The sequence below is a fragment of the Scyliorhinus canicula genome, chromosome 11, assembly GCF_902713615.1.
Source record: "Scyliorhinus canicula chromosome 11, sScyCan1.1, whole genome shotgun sequence".
In the NCBI taxonomy this organism is placed as follows: Eukaryota; Metazoa; Chordata; class Chondrichthyes; order Carcharhiniformes; family Scyliorhinidae; genus Scyliorhinus; species Scyliorhinus canicula.
This window is the reverse complement of record NC_052156.1, coordinates 121,562,461-121,585,708: the sequence shown is the minus strand read 5'-3', so window position 1 is coordinate 121,585,708 and position 23,248 is coordinate 121,562,461. Positions and strand designations below refer to the sequence as shown.

At 49.6% G+C, this 23,248-nt stretch overlaps 1 protein-coding gene across 5 annotated transcripts in view; it reads left to right on the top strand.

The window, feature by feature from the left end:
- The window catches only part of LOC119973339 (proton myo-inositol cotransporter-like), a 266,486-nt gene that overhangs the window by 132,630 nt on the left and 110,608 nt on the right, over positions 1–23,248 (top strand). For all 5 annotated transcript variants that reach the window (XR_005462283.1, XR_005462282.1, XM_038811222.1 and 2 more), the window contains exon 4: positions 412–520. Coding sequence is in view for 3 of the 5 variants with exons in the window: in XM_038811222.1 (XP_038667150.1) it covers positions 412–520 (109 nt within the window). In the remaining 2 variants the exon portion in view is untranslated. The remainder of the gene's footprint in view (positions 1–411; positions 521–23,248) is intronic.

The following is a 23,248-nucleotide window of genomic DNA, read 5'->3' as shown; positions in this document are numbered from 1 at the left end:
TATAGCTGATAGGTGCTTTGCATACGTTGGTATGCTGGGCAATGGGAGCACATTGCTGCTTTAGATTTCTTATTGTGAAGATAAATTACATTTTTTGACATCTGCCTCTAGAAATGAGCATTTGCTGTGTTAAAGTGGTAGTGGGGAGAATAAAAGAGAGGCACTTCTGTAATAGATTATCATTTTCTGCTCAGTGGGAATTTGGCAGAAAGGTTGCCAAAAGTCTATATGGAATTCATTGTGAATTAAATCATTCAAGAAATTGTTTTTGTTTGGGAACAAAGTATTGAATGTTCTTGTTTTAGTTTGCACTTGTGACCGTTACAACTCTGGAGCTGTAAATATGGTGGAAGCCCTATGGGTTCTGTTGTTTATGTTTATATCAGTGATGTGATTTTTCCTTTGTAATAGGTGATACCGTGTTGTGGAAGATGATAACCTACCCCCCAACCCGTAGAGCGCTGATAGTTGGATGTGGATTGCAGCTTATTCAGCAACTTTCTGGTATCAACACAGTCATGTATGTACCTAATTCCCTCCTGAAATTATGCTTCCAGGATTCTTTAAATATTGATTTTATTTTTAGATGTTTTTCTCTATAATATTGCAAATAACACTCTGAATCCGGAGTAAAGCTCTCTGTGCCTCATAAAGAACTTATTAGTGTGCTATGGGCAGCCAGGAAGACTCTGAAATAGTGGACAAAATATTTTGGGGGTTAAATTCAAGGCTATCAAAAAATGAACATAGGGATTGCATTGTGCAATTAATCCCATGCCCATTAGTTATGATACAGGCTGCAGGCCAACCTTTGTTACTTGCTCTTTTCAATGATTTTGGTATCTAGCAGTGGCAACTGTGTTGTTGATTAACTGAGCAGATCAGTAGAGAATCAATATCATAAGTGGTTGTACAACTTCTAGCTAAACTGCACTTCTTGAACGGAAGGTGATGTGTGGGATGGGGTGCACCTGAAAAACATTGAAGAATGTCACAACATGGGAGAGAGTGAGCTCCAATGTTTTTGGATGCTGCACTGGAAGGCTTGGTGCACAAGCTGGAAAGTAGGTGAGATGTCCTGTATCTGCAGCGGACCAGCAGATCCTCTAGACACATGGCACAGGAAGAAATGGGAGAAGATAGTGGAGGTCAATGCCATAGTTCCATGACCTCATGACTGATCATGGTTCGTGAATGCATTTTTAGATGCAGTGTTAAGCCTCAGACAAAGCTCAATTTGCGAACTTCCCCTTCGTCCATCCCTCATCTATCAACAAGGTACACTATACCATCGTGTAGTTAACACAGGTGCAAGCCGTACACCTACATCTTACTGCTTGAACACACTTCCAGCTTATTAACCATGGCAGCCACATCTCAACATGCTTTCTCTCACAGGGCAAGGTGCTCATAATCTAAGGTGGTAGGGGATGAGCAGAGGTGGGCAGGTGCAGCTGCATGTCCTATGGAAGAGACTGTCCTGGCCATTATTAAAGTAGTAATTCCTACATTGTGGCTATTGGTGGAGCTGAAATCAACCTCCTATCTAATATTCCTTTTTGCATCCCACCTCAATCACATCTCACCCTCTTCTGTATGTGACATAAGCATGCATTCTTACTTCCTCGCTGCCACCTGCCACCACTGCTCCCAACCTCCTTTCATATACTCAAGAAATTGAACCATAATGCATTGGAAAAACTGTAAGTTTTTTAAAAGTAATTTGTAAATCCAATTCACACCCAAACTATCAGCTCAGATACTTGACCGTGCAGTTTGTGCTGATACCCTCTGCTGCTGAAGTTAAAAGAAAGGCATTGGCTGGTGCATTGCACTGTTGGTGACCATTGTTAACACCATAATCCACCTGTTAAGGATATGAGAAAATCGGAGCAGGAGTAGACCTTAGGGAAAATACATCAAGGTGAGTTTGGATTCGTGCCTGGAAGAAGCTTCAGCGATGCCATTTTTTTGATTTGAGTAAGGGTGAAATATCACTATTGGGGGCAGCACGGTAGCATAGTGGTTGGCATAGAAGCTTCACAGATCCAGGGTCCCAGGTTTGATTCCCGGCTTGGGTCACTGTCTGTGGAGTCTGCACATTCTCCCCGTGTGTGCATGGGTTTCTTCCGGGTGCTCCGGTTTCCTCCCACAGTCCAAAGATGTGCGGTTTAGGTGGACTGACTATGCTAAATTGCCCTTAATGTCCAAAAAGATTAATTAGGGTTACTGAGTTACTGGGTTAAGGGGATGGGGTGGAGGAGGTATGTGCTTGAGTGGGGTGCTCTTTCCAAGGGCCGGTGTAGTCTCGATGGGCCGAATGGCCTCCTTCTGCACTGTAAATTCTATGATTCTATTATCAGGAAGCCTAATACAACATAAGACTGTATCCATCGATCTGGAGAAGGCTAATGATTGGTGCCTAGTGAGGAAAGCTGGATATATGTTAGAATTTGTGGAGTCCCTGAGAAGTGTGTATGATTATTCCAGGATATGTGCAAAAGAGTAAGAAGCAGTGTAGTAAAAAGGAAGGAGAGTGAGAGTTATGACATCAAAAGGATGGTCATTGAGCCTCTTTGTCTTAAGGGAGACAGTAAGTGCAATGGTCAATGACGTTGAGCTATATGATGGGGATTATTGGAACATGGCTGAGTATATGGAGAAGTGGAGAAAACAGGCATAGGGAAGCCAGGTAGACAAAAAATATATATATTGATTGACCGTTTAAGTCGAGGGAAGTGAATCAGATTGAAGGTGTAAAGATTATGGCTGTTGACATATAGGAAGTAAGTAGTTCAAGTCCTTGGCCTCAGTGGCAAAAGTTGGAGTATGGAAATGGAAACTAAGCCATGGCTTTGGCCTGGTTGGAAAAATTGGAAGAAGTGCTATGGTGTGCTATGTGAAAGAAAAGTATTGCTGAAACTGAAAGGAAAAATCTACAAGACAGTTATACGACCGATCTTGTTATTTGATGCAGAATTTTGAGCAATATCAGGAAGCGAGAAACAGCAATTGGATACTAATGAAATGCTGATGCTGAGATGGATGTATGAAATGACAATAAGGGTGAAATAAGGTTTTAATGCACCGGGGGGGGGGGTTGTGTCAGTGAAGATAATAGAAGCATCGAAGAAAATAGTCAAGAGGGTGAAATGGCATGATCTTTTGTGGAGAGAAGAAGAAAATGTGGTGAGACGAGTGGTGAAGATGGAACTTCCATTAAGACAGAGAGGAAGGGACTTCCGGTTGCGGCTATGCGGAGCTAAGTCACACGTTCGGCAGCTCCCGCTAGGAACGGACTTTTTGGCTCTTTTAAGGGCCCCCAACGGAACTTTTTCGACGTCTCCCGGTGTGGGAAGGAGTCAGCAACATTTCCCCAGTGGTGTATGGCCTGGACCAGGAGTGGGGCGAGAAAAAAAGTGGTAGCAAAGCCAAAGCAGAAGCGAGGGAAGAAGCACAAGATGGCGGCGGGTGGAGACCAGGCGGCATGGATGCAGTGGGCGCAGGAGCCACAGGAGGCTCTTCAGCGCTGCTTCAGGGAGCTTAAAACGGAGCTGCTGGAGTCGATGAAGGCTTCAATTGGTAAGCTGCTGGAAACTCAGACGGCCCAGGGGGTGGCGATCCGAGAGGTCCGACAAAAGGTCTCCGAAAGCGAGGACGAGATCTTAGGCCTCGCGGTGAAGGTGGAGGCGCATGAGACGCACCATAAAAATGGCAGGAGCGGTTCGAGGAGATGGAGAACCGTTCGAGGCGGAAGAACCTGCGGATCCTGGGCCTCCTGGAGGGGTCGGACGTGGGGGCCTATGTGGTCACCATGCTAAATTCACTGGTGGGAGCTGGGTCCTTCCAGGGGCCCCTGGAGCTGGAGGGGGCCCACAGAGTACCGGCGAGAAGGCCCAAGCCTAATGAGCCGCCGCGGGCGGTGCTGGTGCAGTTCCACCAGTTTGCTGACCAGGAGTGTGTGCTCAGGTGGGCCAAGAAGGAGCAGAGCAGCAGGTGGGAGAACGTGGAGGTACGGATCTACCAGGACTGGAGTGCGTCGGTGGCAAAGAAGAGGGCCGGGTACAACCGGACGAAGGCGGTGCTACATAGGAAGGGAGTGAAGTTTGGCATGCTGCAGCCGGCGTGTCTGTGGGTCACCTACAAGGACCGACACTTTTACTTTGAGTCCCCGGAGGAGGCGTGGGCCTTCGTACAGGCCGAAAAATTGGACTCAAACTGAGGGTTGGGTACGGGGGTTTGCGTGTAGCTGTGTTACATTTTGAGGAGGGGGTTCTCTGTTTATTGTTGGTTCTTTGTTGCTTTTCGGGTGGGTGGGGCACTGTTTTTGCTTGGGTCTGTCAGATGGGCTCGGGGAGGGGGACGGACCTACAATGTGGGGGGCCGATGGTGGGAAGGGGGGACCATGCTGGTAAAGGGAGCAGCGTCAGAGGAGGCGGGGCCGGGTAGGTGGAAAGCGCGGGCTTCTTCCCGCGCTGAGGGCTGAAGGGGGCGGGGCCGGAGCTGGGAAGCGCGGGCTTTTTCCCACGCTGAGTGGTAGGGGGAGGAGGAGAACCTGCTGGTGGGCAATGGGGAGGAAGGGAAGCCCCACGCTGGGAGGGGTCGAAGGAGTGGCGGGAGTGGCCGGGGTCAGCAGAAGTCAGCTGACTTATGGGAGTGCAATGGAGCTCTGGGGGGGGGGGGGGGGTGGCTGCTGCTGTCATGGCCAAGAGGGAGCTGGAGGAGGTCGGGATGGGGGTCTGCCGCCGTGGGGAATGGGCCGAGCGAGGGGCGCGGGCACGTGGCGGGCTGAGGAAGGGTAATGGCTAGTCGGCGGGGGGGGGTAGGGGTAGGTAGCCCCCTGATCTGGCTGATAACCTGGAATGTAAGGGGACTGAATGGGCCGGTCAAACGGGCCCGCGTGTTTGCGCACCTGAAGGGGCTGAAAGCGGATGTGGTCATGCTTCAGGAGACGCACGTGAAGGTGGCGGATCAGGTTAGATTGCGGAAGGGATGGGTAGGCCAGGTGTTTCATTCGCGGCTGGATGCAAAAAATCGGGCGGTTGGCGATCCTGTTGGGAAAGAGGGTGTCGTACGAGGCATCGAATGTTGTGGCAGACAGTGGCGGGAGGTATGTGATGGTAGGTGGCAGGCTGCAGGGGGAGCGGGTGGTGCTGGTCAATGTATACGCCCCGAATTGGGACGATGCGGGTTTCATGCGGCGCTGGTTTAGCTCACCAGGCTAAACCGCTGGCTTTTAAAGCAGACCAAGCAGGCCAGCAGCACGGTTCGATTCCCGTACCAGCCTCCCCGGACAGGCGCCGGAATGTGGCGACTAGGGGCTTTTCACAGTAACTTCATTGAAGCCTACTCGTGACAATAAGCGATTTTCATGGGGCCTCACGGTAGCATGGTGGTTAGCATCAATGCTTCACAGCTCCAGGGTCCCAGGTTCGATTCCCGGCTGGGTCACTGTCTGTGTGGAGTCTGCACGTCCTCCCCGTGTGTGCGTGGGTTTCCTCCGGGTGCTCCGGTTTCCTCCCACAGTCCAAAGATGTGCGGGTTAGGTGGATTGGCCATGCTAAATTGCCCGTAGTGTAAGGTTAATGGGGGGGGATTGTTGGGTTACGGGTATACGGGTTACGTGGGTTTAAGTAGGGTGATCATTGCTCGGCACAACATCGAGGGCCGAAGGGCCTGTTCTGTGCTGTACTGTTCTATGTTCTATGTTGGGCCGGATTCAAGACTTGGAAACGGGGGGCCTGATAATGGGGGGAGATTTCAACACGGTGCTGGACCCGGCACTGGATCGATCCAGATCCAGGACGGGTAGGAGGCCAGCGGTGGCTAAGGTGCTGAGGGGGTTTATGGACCAGATTTGGGGGGGGGGGGGGGGGGGGTTGTTGACCCATGGAGGTTTGTGAGACCGAGGGCCAGGGAATTTTAATTCTTCTCCCATGTGCATAGGGCCTATTCCCGGATTGATTTTTTTGTTATGAGTAGGGCGCTGATTGCGAGAGCGGAGGATACTGAGTACTCGGCGATAGCCATTTTTTTTTCTTTTTTTTTCTAAATTTATATTACCCAATAATTTTTTCCAATTAAGGGGCAATTTAGCATGGCCAATCCACCTACTCTGCACATTTTTGGGTTGTGGGGGCGAAACCCACGCAGGCACGGGGAGAATGTGCAAACTCCACACGGACAGTGACCCAGAGCCGGGATCGAACCTGGGACCTCAGCGCCGTGAGGCAGTTGTGCTAACCACTAGGCCACCGTGCTGCCAAGCGATAGCCATTTCTGATCACGCCCCGCATTGGGTGGACCTCGAGCTGGGGGAGGAAAGAGACCAGCGCCCACTTTGGCGATTAGAGATGGGGTTGCTGGCGGACGAGGAGGTGGGCGGGCGGGTCCGAGGTTGTATTAAGAGGTACCTGGAGGCCAATGACAATGGGGAGGTCTGAGTGGGGACGGTTTGGGAGGCGCTGAAGGCGGTGGTTAGGGGAGAGTTGATCTCCATCCGGGCCCATAGGGAGAGGAGGGAGCAGAGAGAGAGGGAGAGGTTGGTGGGGAGATGGTGAGGGTGGACAGCAGGTACACGGAGGCTCCGGAGGAGGGATTGCTTAAGGAGCGGTGTAGTCTCCAGGCCGAATTCGACCTATTGACCACCAGGAAGGCGGAAGTTCAGTGGAGGAAGGCACAGGGGCGGTGTATGAATATGGGGAAAAGGCGAGCCGGATGCTGGTGCACCAGCTTTGGAAGCGAGATGCGGCTAGGGAGATCGGTGGAGTTAAGGATAGGGGAGGGAATGTGGTGCGAAGTGGGGTAGGCATCAATGGGGTCTTTAGGGACTTCTATGAGGAACTGTATCGGTCCGAACCCCCACTGGAGGAGGGGGGGATGGGGCGTTTTATGGGCCGGCTGAGATTCCCGAGGGTGGAGGAGGGACAGGTGGAGTGACTGGGGGTGCCGGTTGGGCTGGAGGAGTTGGTCAAAGGGATAGGGAGCATGCAGTCGGGGAAGGCGCCGGGGCCGGATGGGTTCCCGGTCAAATTCTATAAGACGTATGCAGACCTGCTGGGCCCTCTGTTGGTTAGGCCCTTCAACGAGGCAAGGGAAGGAGGGGCTTTGCCTCCGACGATGTCTCGGGGGTGCTGATTTCCTTGATCCTTAAGCGGGACAAGGATCCCCTGCAGTGTAGGTCTTACAGGCCGATCTCACTTTTAAATGTAGACGCCAAGTTGTTGGCGAAGGTTTTAGCCACAAGCATAGAGGACTGTGTGCCGCAGGTTATTTACGAGGATCAAACGGGGTTCGTGAAAGGGAGGCAGTTGAATACTAACATAAGGAGGCTTTTGAATGTTATAATGATGCCGGCGTTAGAAGGGGAGGTGGAGATAGTGGTGGCAATGGACGCGGAGAAGGCCTTCGATAGGGTAGAGTGGGGGTACTTGTGGGAGGTGCTGAAAGGGTTCGGGGAGGGGTTTGTCAGGTGGGTGAAGCTGCTATATGATGCCCCGGTGATGAGTGTGGCCACGAATAGGGGGAGGTCGGAGTATTTTCAGCTATACCGAGGGACGAGGCAGGGGTGTCCCCTGTCCCTCCTGCTTTGTGCGCTAGCAATTGTACCCCTGGCCATGGCGTTGAGGGAGTCGAGGAACTGGAGGGGGCTGGTGCGAGGTGGGGAGGAACACCAAGTGTCGCTCTATGCGGATGACCTGTTGTGTGTGGCGGACCCGGTTGGGGGATGCCGCAGGAAATGAGGATTCTCAGGGAGTTTGGGGATTTCTCAGGGTACAAGCTCAACATGGGGAAGAGCGAGCTGTTCGTTGTTCACCCAGGGGACCAGGAGGGGGGGATTGATAAGCTCCCATTAAAAAGGGCGAAGAGGAGCTTTAGGTACTTAGGGGGCCAGGAGCTGGGGGGCCTTGCACGTTTAACCTCACGAGGCTGGTGGAGCAAATGGAGGAGGAGTTTAAGAGGTGGGACATGCTGCCGCTGTCTTTGGCGGGTAGGGTGCAATCAGTTAAGATGACGGTGCTCCTAAGATTTCTGTTCCTGTTCCAGTGCCTCCTCATCCTTATCCCGAAGGCCTTCTTCAGGCGGGTTAATAGGAGCATTACAGGGTTTGTCTGGGCGCAGGGGACCCCAAGGGTGAGAAGGGTGTTTCTGGAGCGGGGCAGGGATAGGGGGGGGCTGGCGCTGCCCAACCTCTGTGGGTATTGCTGGGCTGCCAACGCAGCAATGGTGCGCAAGTGGGTGATGGAGGGGGAAGGGGCAGCATGGAAGAGGATGGAAGTGGCGTCCTGTGTGGGCACGAGCCTGGAGGTGCTGGTGACGGCGCCGCTGCCGCTCCTTCCAACGAGGTATACCACGAGCCCGGTGGTGGCTGCTACCCTCAAGATTTGGGGGCAATGGAGGCGGCACAGGGGGGAGGTGGGGGCTTCGGTGAGATCCCCGATACGGGGGAGCCACCGGTTTGTCCCGGGGAGAATTGATGGCGGGTTCCTGAGTTGGCGCAGGGCAGGTATTAGGAAGATGGGGGACCTGTTTGTGGATGGGACGTTCGCGAGCCTGGGTGAATTGGAGGAGAAGTTCGGGCTCCCCCCTGGGGAACGCCTTCAGATATATGCAGGTACGGGCGTTTGTCAGGCGGCAAGTGGCGGAGTTCCACTGCTGCCGCCATGTGGGGTCCAGGACAGGGTGCTCTCGGGGGGTGTGGGTTGGAGAGGGGAGGATCTCGGCAATGTACCAAGTGGTGGAGGAGCTGAAGGGTAAATGGGAGGAGGAGCTGGGGGAGGAGATAGAGATGGGGATGTGGGCGGACGCCCTGGGGAGGGTGAACTCCTCCTCTTGCGCGAGGCTCAGCCTCATACAATTTAAGGTGCTGCATAGGGCTCACATGACCGGGACAAGGATGAGCTGATTTTTTGGGAGTGAGGACAGGTTGTTAGGTGCTCAGGGAGCCCAGCAAACCATACCCATATGTTCTGGGCATGCCCAGCGCTGGAGGAATTTTGGAAGGGCGTAGCAAGGACGGTGTCGAGGGTGGTAGGATCCAGGGTCAAACCGGGCTGGGGGCTAGCAATATTTGGGGTTGCAGAGGAGTCGGGTGTGCAGGAGGGGAAAGAGGCCGGTATTCTGGCCTTTGCGTCCCTGGTAGCCCGGCGGAGGATTATTCTTCAGTGGGAGGATGTGCAGCCCCCGGGCGTGGAGGCCTGGATCAATAATATGGCGGGGTACATTAAATTGGAGAGGGTGAAATTTGCCCTAAGGGGATTGGTGCAGGGGTTTTTCAGGAGGTGGCAACCTTCCTAGATTTCCTGGCAGAGCGGTAGAAAAAAGCCAATAGCAGCAGCAACCCGGGGGGGGGGGGGGGGGGGGGGGGGGGGCGGGCGGTTTCGTCTCTGACGGGGTGTGTATATTTGTTCAGTATTGATGACGGGTGTTCATTTATTTCTTTTGTCTTGTATATAGGGTGGGGGGGGGGAGGTTTGTTTCCTCTTTTCTTTTTGTATTTTGTTATTGAAAATTTGAATTAAAATTATTTTTTTAAAAAGAGAGGAAGAACGGTGGCAAGCAATCCCATTTACTCTCTAACTGTGTTTTGTATGGTAGTGTTGATAGGTTGGTTGTATCTATACTTCAATGATTCAGTTCTATCGTGTCAAATTATGAAATAATTAAACAGTCTGAAGAATTTTAGCATGTTGGAAGAATCCTAAATGTCACAGTACAGAACAAACTATTTGGTTCATCAAGCTTGCACCATTTTTTATCTACATTAATAATTTAATCTAATCTCATTCCGTTGCTTCCTCTTCGTATCATTTTGTATTTCTTTCAAAGTAGCTCATTCCCTACTGAAAGAATTAATGAATCTGCTTCAATGATTCATGACAAAAGTTTCAAACTACAATTAACATTTGTAAAATTGTTTCATAGCTGTAGTTTTTTTGAATAAGAGCAAAGAAAAGAAAAGGGGTGCATAATTTCAGGAAGCAGCATCTAACCAATGGGGACGGACAAAGTTACGTTCCCTCACCGCAGTGAAGGAGTTTATGCTTGGCATCATTGGAGCAGCCATGCCAGGGCTGAAACCATTTGAAGGTGTCATTATTTTAATGGCTCAAACTCCTTCTGACATTCCAACTCCCTCTCAGCTCACAATCTCTTCTGCTTTACAAGCTGCAGATGGTGCAAGTCTGCACCATTTGCTTTACCTTCCCTTTCCACAACACTGCCTTTGTGCTCTTCTTTCAGATACCTAAGAATGACAACCTGACAAGGCAGTTATGGAAAAGCAGGAATAAGTGATGAAGAAGAAACACTGTTAACACTGATAGTCACCAGCTCAGATAATGACACCCAGCATACTTTAGTAGGATAACTTAGAAGTGAGACATCGAGAATGACTGTAGAGATTCTATGATACGTAACACATTTGTGGATACCATACTGCAGCATCTAATGGTCAACTGCTGCTACCTCTGTTTCTTCTGTAAAAACAAACATAAGCTACCTAATGACTAACTGTTGCAGTGGAAACTCAGACATTTGTCTTGCAAAGTGTAATTTTTGCCATCGGAGTTAGATGCCAGTATTCAGAGGGGCTTGCAAAGTGTCACAGCTGTCCAGCAGATCCAACAGCAGTCCAACAGATTGCGAGGATTGCTGAAGTGCTGCCTCATGGGGTGGCAATTGTTCAATGAGGCAGAAACTTCCTATCCTCTCACCATTTTTCTCACCCACCACTACCAGTCAAGCGTTGTTGCCCATTGAACAACCAGACTAGATTTCGGCTGTGTGTGCCAGCTACATGTCATCTGTCAGTCCTGTGCACATGGTCCTGACATTTCAGCTTGCCAATGGAAGAGTTGGCACCATAGTCCAAAGTTTGGTTTTCTAGTCCTAAAGCAGTTTGGACAACCTACAAAGCAAGCTGCATCCATCCCCACTGAAAGTTTGCAACCTTCCATCAACCACATTACAACTACTGGGGTGACACTGCATTGGGGGTAACCTGACAGATAAGATACTCGGAAGACTGAATAGGGATTCTTCGTAGCTAGTTGTCTGTAATATAACAAGATTTAATGTATAAGTTTTATTTAGAATGCTTATTTTGCATTGACTTTTATTTTATCATTATGGGCAAGCAAGAATTTCCTGTTCAGTAACAAAAGAAAAATAAATAAAGAGGCTATTCGGGTTCTGTTTATTGGCATTGCAGGCGAATGAGTTGATCATGGCCACCCTGGTCAGAATGGATCTATGTTGAATACGTCCTCTGTCGTCTTTCTTCATGTCCTTTTTTGTGTTTAGCCATTCATGGAATGTGAGCACCATTGGCAAGCCTAGTATTTATTCCTTCCCATTAGTTGAAAGTGCACCATTGTAGCTGGTTTCTCCTACGTATGTTCCAATTTGCACGCGTTATTGACCAGCTACATGTCATCTGTCAGTCCTGTGCACATGGTCCTGACATTTCAGCTTGCCAATGGAAGAGTTGGCACCTTCTTTCTTTTCATTAATTTTGTTTCTTTGGTACGATGGACATCCATCCACTTGTTGAGCAGACTTTAAACTCCATTAGAGCAAATAGACTATGATGGATCAGCACATTACTATTCAACAGCTGCCCGTCTTGGAATGGGTGTTTGCTGATCAGTGGGATGCAGTGGTCCCTCCCACCAAGGGAGACCGCCCATTGCGCACATCCTCTCTGCCACTTGAGTTGGATTTGTAACTCCTAACTGCTGTCTCCAATGTTGTGTTAATGATCTGCCGTGAAACTGGACTGTCGTCTTCAGGGCACACCTAGGCAAAATTCATGGAGAGCCTTGGTTGCCCAAACATTGGCCTCTTGGCCTTGCTGGTTGAGTCTAAAGGAATGCAAAGCATTCTGTTTGGTACCACATTGGTTGCAGGAGATCCTGGAAAGATTACATATTTTTACATTTTGAGTCCCATCCAGACTTCAACTCTCCTGATGTATCCACAAGGGAGTGGAGCTATTCTCCCATAGCTGGGAGTTTTATTCATGAGTGCCAGAGTGAATTCATGTGCCAGTAGTCCTGCACTCTGCATTTTTGGGGTCCAACTTCATCAGACTTGCTCTGAAGTTTTAGCCTTGGGCTGCAGGATCTAGTTTTCGTGTATTACCACGAGGAGGCACAGCCTGAAGATTTGCGAATGGAGAGAGGCTGTGTACTGAATGGGAAAGACATTCACGTTTAGCTCTTTTTCACAAAAGCAGAAAGCATACAAACTCTTTTCACCCATACACGAGACACATCAACCTTTTGGACAGACTTCCTCTCCAAGGGAGTAAATCATGACAAAATATCTGGTGAGGAGTCCAAAGGCAGACAGATGTCTAAATATGTAATTTTTCTGGAAACTCCTGCAACCAAGCTAGTGCCAAATGTAGTGCTTTGTACTTATTTGGACTTGACCAGGGAGGTTGAGAGGGAAACCCTGACTTTTGGGCAGCCCAGGATCTCCATCGATTTAACAGAGGTTTACTTACTATAGAGGATATTATCTTTTTTTTTAATAAACAATTTTATTGAAGTATTTTTGGCATATAAAACAAAGACATTGTATAGTACTGTCCAAAAAGAAAAGCAAATAACGCATCGTACAAACCACAACTCCATTCTCGCAAGGATCTGCCTAAACCACCCCCTACTCTAAGCTCCCTATGTCCGATAGCCATACTTCGGTCTTCGGGGGCCTCGAGTCCCTCCATGCCGACAGTATTCGTCGCCGGGCTACCAGGGAAGCAAAGGCCAAGACGTCGGCCTCCTTCTCCTCCTGGACTCCCGGGTCCTCCGACACCCCAAAGATTGCCACCTCAGGACTCATTACCACCCCAGTTTTCAAAACCTGGGACATGATGTCTGTGAATCCCTGCCAGTACCCCCTGAGTTTAGGGCACGACCAGAACATGTGCATGTGATTAGCCAGCCCACCAGCGCATCTGGCACACTTCTCCTCCAGCCCGAAGAATTTACTCATTCGGGCCACCGTCATGTGGGCCCGTGCACGACCTTAAACTGGATCAGGCTGAGTCTGGCGCATGTTGAGGTTGTGTTTACTCTGCTCAGAGCTTCTGCCCAAATACCGTCCTCCATCTCTCTCTCTCTCTCTCTCTCTCTCTCTCTCCCCCTCCCCCCGGCTCCTCTTCCACTTAAGCTTCAGGTCCTCAGTCTGTGTATCGTCTGCTCCCATTAGTTTAAATATCTGAGACTCTACCCTCACCTACCTCTCCCCTCGATACCACCCTGTCCGGCCTCCCCTTTGGCAGGAGGCGTGGGAAGTACGGCACAAGCCTGCGCACAATATCACGCACCTGTAAGTATCTAAAGTCGTTCCCTCCCGCCAGCCCAAACTTCTCCTCTAACGACCTCATGCTCAGGAAGCTCCCTTCCAAGAACAGATCACCCACCCTAGCAATCCCCACCCTCCGCCACAGTCGATACCCACTGTCCATGTTCCCTGGGTCAAATCGGTGATTGCCGCTGTTTGGGGTCCACACCGATGCTCTCGCTTCCCCTATATGCCTCCTCCACTGGCCCCAGATCCGAAGAGAGGCTGCCACTATAGGGCTGGTGGAGCACCGTGCTGGCGGGAGCGACAGAGGTGCTGTAACCAGGGCTGCCAAACTGGTGCGCCTGCACGAAGCAGCCTCCATCCGCTTCCCAAATCCACCATCCATTTCCTTATCATCGCTATGTTGGCTGCCCAGTAGTAGTTGCTGAAGTTCAGCAACGCCAACCCCCCTTCCCCTCTGTTCTTTTTGAGCATCACCTTCCTCACCCGCAGGGACTTCCCCGCCCAGACAAATCCCAGGATTATTTTATTCAGCCTCTTAAAGAAGGACCTCGGGATGAAAATGGGGAGACACTGAAATATGAGCACGAATCTCGGGAGAATCGTCATCTGAACAGTCTGCACTCTCCCCACTAGTGACAGCGGGAGCGCATCCCAACTCTGAACCTCCTCCCTCACTCGTTGCACCAATCGGGACAGGTTGAGCTTATGCAACTTGCCCCAGTCCTGTGCCACCTGTATCCCCAAGTATCTGAAGCTTTCTCCTACCAGCCTGAACGGCAACCCCTTCAGCCTACTCTCCTGCCCCCTCGCCTGAATTACGAACAACTCGCTCTTAGCCATGTTCAATTTATATCCTGAAAACCGGCCAAATTCCCTCGGGGTTTCCATGATACCGTCCATCCTTGCCATTTGGTCCAATATGTATAATAGCAGGTTATATGCGTATAACTAGACTTTATGCCCCCCCCCCCCCGGACCAGCCCTTTCCAGTCCCTTGAAGCTCTCCGAGCAGTTGCCAGGGGCTCTATAAACAGCGCGAACAGCAGTGGGGAGAGAGGGCAACCCTGTCTTGTCCCGCGGTGCAGTCTGAAGTAATCTGATGTCGTCCTGTTCGTCCTTACACTAGCCTCTGGGGCCTGGTATAACAGCCTAACCCAGTCAATGAACCCGTCCCCGAACCCAAACCGTCCCAGCACCTCCCACAGATAGTCCCACTCGACCTGGTCAAAAGCATTTTCCGCATCCATAGCTACCACTGTCTCTGCCTCCCTGCTCGCCGGAGGCATCATAATCACATTAAGCAGCCTTCTTAGATTGGCCACCAGTTGCTACCCTTTACGAACCCAGTTTGGTCCTCCGCAATTACGTCCGGTACACAGTCCTCAATTCTGGTCGCCAAGATCTTGGCCAGTAACTTAGCATCTACATTGATCAAAGATATCGGCCTGAAAGGCCCACAAGCCTCCGGGTCTTCATCCCGTTTCAGAATAAGCAAAATAGTGGCCTGCGACATCATCGGGGGTAGAATCTCTCTGTCTCTTGCCTCGTTAAAACCCTGGCCAGCACCGGCCCACTATCTTAGCAAACGTTTTATAAAACTCCACCGGATACCCATCCGGCCCCGGGGCTTTACCCGACTGCATGACCTTCAGGCCCCCCAATACCTTTTCGATCCTGACCAGGGCCCCCAGTCTGTCTACCAACCCACTACCCACTCTTGGGAAGGTCAGTCCGTCCAGGGATCGCCTCATCCCCTTGTGGTGAATGTATTACTGCTACCATTCACCATTGTATTGCATTACACTATTGTATTATGTTGATGCCCTTGTGGGCTCCGCCTATGGGTACGCCCCCTCAGGGGAGGTATACAGATCTTCAGCCTAAAGGCGGCTTTCAGTACAGAGCAGTCGCAGGCAGACACAGGTCACGCTAATTAAAACCACTGTTCACTTCTACTCATCGTCTCGTGTGAATTGATGGTCGCATCACCCATCCAGTCCCCTGGGGGGATTCTGAAGTGTACAGCTTACTATAAAAGTCTCTAAACACCTTGTTCAGCCCTGCCGGGTCCTCCACCAGATTTCCCTCCCCATCCACTATCCTTCCTATCTCCCTAGCCGCTTCTCTCTTCCTTAGTTGTTGCGCAAGCATTCTGCTGGCCTTCTCTCCATGTTCGTATATCACGCCTTTTGCCTTTCTAAGCTGCTCTATGGCCTTTCCTGTAGACAGCACCTCAAACTCTGCCTGCAGCCTCTGTCGTTTCCCGAGTAACTCTGGCCTCGGGGACCCCGCATAGCTCATGTTTGTCCGTAAAATATCCTGAACCAGTCGATCCGTTTCTGCCCTATCTGTCCTGTAACTATGAGCCCGGATTGAGATCAGCTCCCCTCTCACCACTGCCTTTAGTGCCTCCCAGAGCACCGCTGCTGAGACTTCTCCGGTATCATTTACCTGCAGGTAATTCTGCATCTATCTCCTGAGTCTCTCACCCCGCCTTATCCGCTAGCAATCCAACTTCCAGCCTCTATTTTGGGCGCTGAAAACTATCCTAAGAAATCTGTAGATCTAGCCAGTGCAGCGCATGGTCCAATATGGCAATTGCCGAATATTCTGCCCCCACCATCCCGGCCAGCCAGTCCCTATTCATGACAAAGAAATCAATTCGGGAATACACCTTGTGTACGTGGGAGTAGTACGAAATCTCCTTTGCCAACGGCCGGCTAAATCTCCACGGATCAGCTCCCCCCATTTGCTCCATGAACCCTCTCCGTTCCTTTGCCATCGCTGGCAACCTGCCCGTTTTTGAACACGACCGATCCAGGCTCGGGTCCAAGACCCCCCCCCACCCCATGATCAGTTTGCGCGAGTCCAAGTCGGGGATCTTCCCCAGCAACCACCTGATAAAATCCACATTGTCCCAATTAGGGGCATACACACTAAGCAAGATTACTCTCACCCCTTCGAGCTTACCACTAACCATAACAAGTCTGCCGCCCCCATCCGCAACTGTACCATCCGTCTCAAATTGAACCCTTTTATTAATCAGGATTGCAACCCCCCCTAGTCTTAGTGTCAAGCCCTGAATGAAAGACCTGACTAACCGAGCCCTTCCTTAGCCTAACCTGGTCTGCCACTTTCAGGTGTGTCTCCTGCTGCATGACTACGTCCGCCTTCAGAACCCGCAAATGCACGAACACATGCGCCCTCTTCACTGGCCCGTTTAGCCTTCTAAAATTTCAGGTGATCAGCCTGGTTGGGGGGCACTTCGCACCCCTCCCTTTGCCAATCAGCCATCCCCTTTCCTTGGCCTGCCCCCCAGCCATGTGTCGCACATCCTTTGTCAGCCTCCTGGCCGGCTCCACCCATGACCTCCTCACAGTTGCCATGTCCAATATCCATCCTCATCAGCAGATCAATGTCCCCCCCCCCCCCCCGCCCCAGCAACACCATCCTGCCACCTAAACCCTGCTCTAATCTAACTATATGAACACCACCACCTGGCTTCCGTTGACTAGCCCACCCAGCTAGCCTGGTGGCTCCCAGCTTCGGCGCCAGCGCATCTCTCACCATTGTTCCCTGGCCCATCCATACCACTTCCCCAAACCAGCCCTACAAAACCTCTATACAAGTCAGAAACATCCCCATCAATCATGCAATTTAAATCAAACAAATAGAGATAAGTACCAGGCACTCTCAGCCCTTCCTCTCCAAACACAGAAAAAGATTGCAAAAATACCCCAGAAACCCCCATCATAACCGCACCTTTTTAACTATTTTCTTTTTTATGTTTTCCCCCTACCAAAACCTCAACCAAACAAGAAACCCAAAAAGGAAACATTCACGGAAACCACGAAAAAGAACAAGAAAAACGCATTGCAACCAAAATACATCAACCTAAAAAGGTTGAAAGAACGAACCCAAGCATGCAGGCATCTCTCAAAATGAGAGCGAGACAAAATAGACTTAAAAGTTCTACCCTAAGTCGAAGAGTCCTCAGCTCAGGGCCAGCCCTTACTTCTTAACAAAGTCCATCACCTCCTCAGGTTCCTTGAAATAGTGGTGCTGACTCTAATACGTAACCCACAGTCACGCCGGAAAAAGCAGCCCGAACTTCACCTTGTTCTTGTACAAAATCCCCTTCACCTGCCTGTAGCCTCCCCTCCTCCTGGCCACCTCAGTACTCGGGTCTTGGTAAACACACAGGGTGCTTTTGTCCCAAGTACAGCTTTGTGTGCTCTTGGCCCATTGCAGAACTCGCTCCTTGTCCAGGTACCTGTGGAATCGGACCACCATCGCTCGTGCGGGACCCCCTCGTCGCGGCTGCCTCACCTGTACTCTGTGTGCCCTGTCCACCTCCGGCGGGTGAGGGAACACCTCGTTTCCCAGCAACTTCTGAAACATACCCTCCACATATGCGGCAGCATCCAGCCCCTCAGCTCCCTCCGGGAGGCTAACGATTCTTACATTCTGCCGGCGCGATCTGGTGTCCAGGTCCTCCAGGCTTTCCAGGAGCATTTTTTGCTGATTCCTCAACCTCTGGATCTCCACGCCGCCACCGTTTGAAAGTCGGCCTGCTCCCCCACCGTCTTCTCCAACTTCTGGAGCTTCTCAACCTAATCATCCAGCCTTTTTTCCAATTGGTCAATCGACTTCTGGAGCGGCTCCAAATTATCACGCTTCAGAGCTAAAAAGCCCTCCTGCATGGCCTGTGGCAGCTGTTCCATTGTATGCTGGGCTGTCAGCGCCTTGCTCTGGACATCGGCCATATTGGTCTCTCTGAGCCTCCACCGTGCCCTTGCTTGACCACTTCTTCTGTTTACGGTCCCTCCGGTTTCTTAAATCCATACAACTCTGTATGGGTTCAGCACCTGAGTGCTATTGCTTTCCAGTTCCGCTCTCAAAGGTGCAAAAAGGTCCAAAAGTCCGACCGAAACGGGAGCCACCAAATTTGCGACCTACTCCCCCATAGCCAGCAGCGGAAGTCCTGGAGAGGACATTATCAACCTGAAATCCTGTCATTTGCACCGATTTCTTATTTAATCTTCCTCTCACTTTTGTCATCCAGGGAGCTCTGACTTTGTTTGCTAGAACTAGGTATTAGACACATGAAAAAAATAGAATCTACTCGGGTATTTAAATGAAACCGAGGAGATGGCTAAATCGCTCGTTCCTGTTTTAATTTCTACCTGCCTTACCTCCCACCTCAGGTATTTACATGTTCTGTGTCTCATAAATATTATTACTTTCTCACATTATTCCTTTTATTGTCCCAGATCATTTCTTATTTTTTCATTTTATCTCTCTTCACTTGCATGCGCACGTATATTTCCACTTCGTATTCCTTTGTTCTGTTTCTTCTTAAATGCTGTTCATCTTCGAGTTCTGACAAAAGGTCTATACCTGACATATAGAACATAGAACAGTACAGCACAGAACAGGCCCTTCGGCCCTCGATGTTGTGCCGAGCAATGATCACCCTACTCAAACCCACGTATCCACCCTATACCCGTAACCCAACAACCCCCCCTTAACCTTACTTTTTAGGACACTACGGGCAATTTAGCATGGCCAGTCCACCTAACCCGCACATCTTTGGACTGTGGGAGGAAACCGGAGCACCCGGAGGAAACCCACGCACACACTGGGAGGACGTGCAGACTCCGCACAGACAGTGACCCAGCCGGAAATCGAACCTGGGACCCTGGAGCTGTGAAGCATTTATGCTAACCACCATGCTACCGTGCTGCCTATATAATAACTTGTTTGTTCTTTTCTGCCTGACCTGCTGTCTGAAGCATTATGTTTGGCACCAGATTGGTTGCAGGAGGTCCTGGTTGTGTATTGTAAAAAGAGTTGCTTTAAATATTGGGTTTTAAAGCAAACTGTTCCTGCAATTAAAATAGGTTAAGATGATATGGCTTTGATATTTCTTTGTAGAGTGAAAATAATCAATTTGTCAGCGTGTTTCTATAATTGATAATTAACTTCCCTCCATTACATTTGTAGGTCTTTGAACTATTTCTACCTGTGAACATTGAGGGATAGAGGAAAGTCACAGACGTTGGTAGGCAGTCAAGCTTTTGAAACCAAGAAACTGAGGCAGAGAGGTCTCGGCAAAGACTTGTGAAGGTTAGGAAGCAGGGGAGTTACTTAAATAGGGTGTTTATTGATTTTTTTTAAGCTTCTTAAAGACATGTTAAATTCATTTTTAAATGTATGAATTAAACTGTTTAAATTAAAAACCTTATGGTTTGTACGAAGTATCATCTCATTAGTATTTGCTCAATCCACTTTCAGGGAGATTGAAGTAATCTTCATGTATACTATACCGATTGGCTAAGAATTTTATTGCATCTTCTCAATGTTATTAGAAGTTTCTTTCTTTGCCATGGACTTGTACAATTGGTCACTGAATTTGAATATCCTTTTCTCCAAATACTTCCCTGGTATTGGGATTCGTGAAGGATTGTCATTAGCCAATGTGTTTGTGGAACTACAAAGTTGTATAGTTTGGGAAAATTAGATTTGTTAAGGATTTATGCTGTCCATAAGGAAGCAATGAAGTCTGCAGCAGAACAGATGCAGCATGAGTTTCGGGATTATTACTTTGTGCAACGTAGAATTTGTACTCTTTCTTCGGGTTAAGCAAAAAAATAACAATTCTGTAAGTTCACAAAATATAGTTTGCATTTATAAAATCTTTTATTGCTTGATGCATATATGTATTTTGATATAGATTGGTAGTGCAGCTTTCAGTGTTGACTGAATACCACATTTATCTTGGCATGATTAAATTTACCTATTAATTCAGAAACTGTTTGAATTGTCGTTCATCTTGGCATTTTCTGAATCGCCATTCATCCTGGCATTTTCTGCTTGTACCAGTCAGAGTGAAAAATGGTGAAAAAATGCAATTTTCATTGTTATTTGTTCCTGGGATGTGATCATCATTAGCAAGGCTAATATCTATTGCCATCTTTAATTGCCCTTCAAATGAAGCTGCTGAACCACCACCTTGAACAGGTGCAGTCCATCAGGTGTAAATATATCCATAATACTGTTGGGGACGTAGGGTTTTGACCCAGCATCAGTGAAAAAACAACAAGGTGATTCCAGATCACAATGGCATGTGGCCTGGAAGGTAACTTGCAGGTACTGGTATTTTCATGTCTTTGTTGCTCTTGCTTGCTGAGTTGGTAGAGGTACAGGTTTGGAAGGTGCTGTCTAAAGCAATTTAGCGAGTTTCTGAAGTGCTTGTGAAAAGTACACATTAAAGCCATGTGCATTGGTAGTACTCTGGTGGTGCGCTCAGTGCTTCCTTCAAGTGATATTCAACACGGAGAAGACTTCCGGTGGCGGCTATGAGGTGAGCGGTTGCACACAAGGTGGCTCCAGCTTGGGAACTTGGTTTTTGGCCCTTTGTGACTGGTTAACGAGCGCAGTTTTGGAAAGAAAGGTAAGGTAATTGAAATTTATTGGATCCTCTTCAGATGTGGATATCTGCAGGATACAACACGAGACAGAAGTCGAATTAAGGCCCCTGATCAGATTCAGAAGTTCCTCGTAGCAGAGAGGAAGGGAAGATGGCGGAGCACGTGGTGTCGTTGATGCACTCCAAATGGACAACTGAGAAGTTAGTGGAATTCCGCATGGGAATTCCAGAAGAAAAACTGGCGATGTTGGAGGACCTGTCCGAAGCGATTGAGATGACGGTGATTCAAAAGGTATTGATGGAAAACCGGTCCAGGTACCAAAATCTGAGGATTGTTGGGATACCGGAGTGTATTGAAGGTACAAATGTCACAGAGTACATGGTGAAGATGTTCAGGAAGTTGGTGGAGGAGGGGGTCTTTGAGAACCCTCCTGAGGTGGACTGGACTCGCAGGTCGCTGAGACAAAAGCCCAGAACCGGGGATCCACTGCGGGCGGTCGTAGTCTGTCTCCATAGGTATCTGGTAAAGGAGGGAATTTTAACCATCCCATCTGAATTTATTAAGATACCGGGGCAGAATTGCCAAAACGTTAAGCGGGGTTCAACAAGGGCAAGGCAGCAAGAGAAGGTACGGTTCGGATTGGTGCTTTTATTTTTGTTGTTTTGTTTTGTTATTCCCTCATTCCCCAAGTAGGGGTCACTCTGCTAACAGGTATGCTAGTTAATGGGAGGCAATTGAGGGAGAGGGCTGCAGGCTTGTTGGGTGGGGGGGGGGGGGGGGGGGGGGGGGGGGGGGCACGCTTTGGAGTTGGGTGAGTTTCTTTTTCTGAAGTTCGAAGGAGGGAGGGGAATGGGGAGGGTTGTTGCATGGGAGTGGTTGGGGGAGGGTAGTGCTGGCGATGAAGGTCTCTTTGTTTATGGATTTGTGTGAAGGTGGTAACCGCAGCCATTTTGGTAAGCCTGGAATCAAGGTAGGTTGGGCCCTGTTGGATTTCCTCACAGGTGGGATATGGCTGACTCCGGTCAGGGAGAGTCCAGAAACCCCCAGTTAGGGTGGTTACGTGGAACGTGAGGGAGTTAAACTGTCTGGTTACAAGGTCCTGGGTGTTTGGCCATTTGAAGGCAGAGTTTTCTTGCAGGAAATGCATTTGAGAGTTGGGGATTAGATTGGGCTAAGGAAGAGATGGGTGTGGCAGGTGTACCATTGCAATTTCGATGTGAGGGTGAAGGGGTTGGCAGTGTTGATTAACAGGAGGATGGCCTTTACAGAAGCCGGATCGTGGGGGAGATACATGATTGTGAGTGGCGTGTTGGTGGGGCTCTGGTGGTTTTAGTGAACATATATGCACCAAATTGGGATGACGCAGACCTTCTCAAGAAGGTGCTGCCGACCATCCCTGAACTAAATTGCATTAATTGATTATGGGTGGAACTTTTAATTGTGTATTAAACCCAAGGATTGAAAGGTTAGGTCCCAAATCTTTTGTAACTTTGGGGATGGTGAAGAAACTGGCAGGATTCGTGGAGCAGATGGAGGTGGGGGTTGGATCCATGAAGGTTTCGCCTCCTGAGGGAGAGGGAGTTTTTCTTCTTGCAAGTGCTCCGGGTTTGGGTACTTGATGATTGTAATATCAGACTGTCCACACCATGTGGATATACGGCTGGAAGCCGGCCGAGCCCAGCATCCCCCATGGAGGTTGAAAACAACGCTCCTTGAAGATTTTTCGGAACTATGTGGAACTTAAGAATGGGGAGGTTTCGCCCTCCGCATTCTGGGAAACATTGAAGACTGGTCAGGGAGGAGATAATTTTGTATAAGGCTTCCAGCCACTTTGGCACAGGCATCAATCTCTTTGATCCCGAAGGATAAGGATTCCGTGGAGTTTGGTTCTTACAGGTCTATTGCACTGTTGAATATTGATGCAAGTGTACTAGCTAAAATCCTGGTGACACTTCTGGAGGTGTGCTTGTCAGAGTTGATCTCTGAGGACCATACAGGGTTTGTCAAGGGCCGGCAGTTGTCGGCCAACATCATAAGACTTTTAAATGTGGTCCTGTTGACTTCCGGTGGTGACTATGGATTGAAAACATAGAACATACAGTGCGGAAGGAGGCCATTCGGCCCATCGAGTCTGCACCGACCCACTTAAGCCCTCACTTCCACCCTACCCCCGTAACCCAATAACCCCTCTTAACCTTTTTTGGTCACTAAGGGCAATTTATCATGGCCAATCCACCTAACCTGCACGTCTTTGGACTGTGGGAGGAAACTGGAACACCCGGAGGAAACCCATGCAGACACGGAGAGAAACTGCAGACTCCGCACAGACGGTGACCCAGTGGGGAATCGAACCTGGGACCCTGGTGCTGTGAAGCCACAGTGCTATCCACTTGTGCTACTTGTGCCCGAAGAGAAAGGTCGCACATTTGGCAGCTCCCGCTCTTGGTGGTCTTTTTGTGGCTTTTTAACTGAATTTCTACAGGAACTTTTCAAAA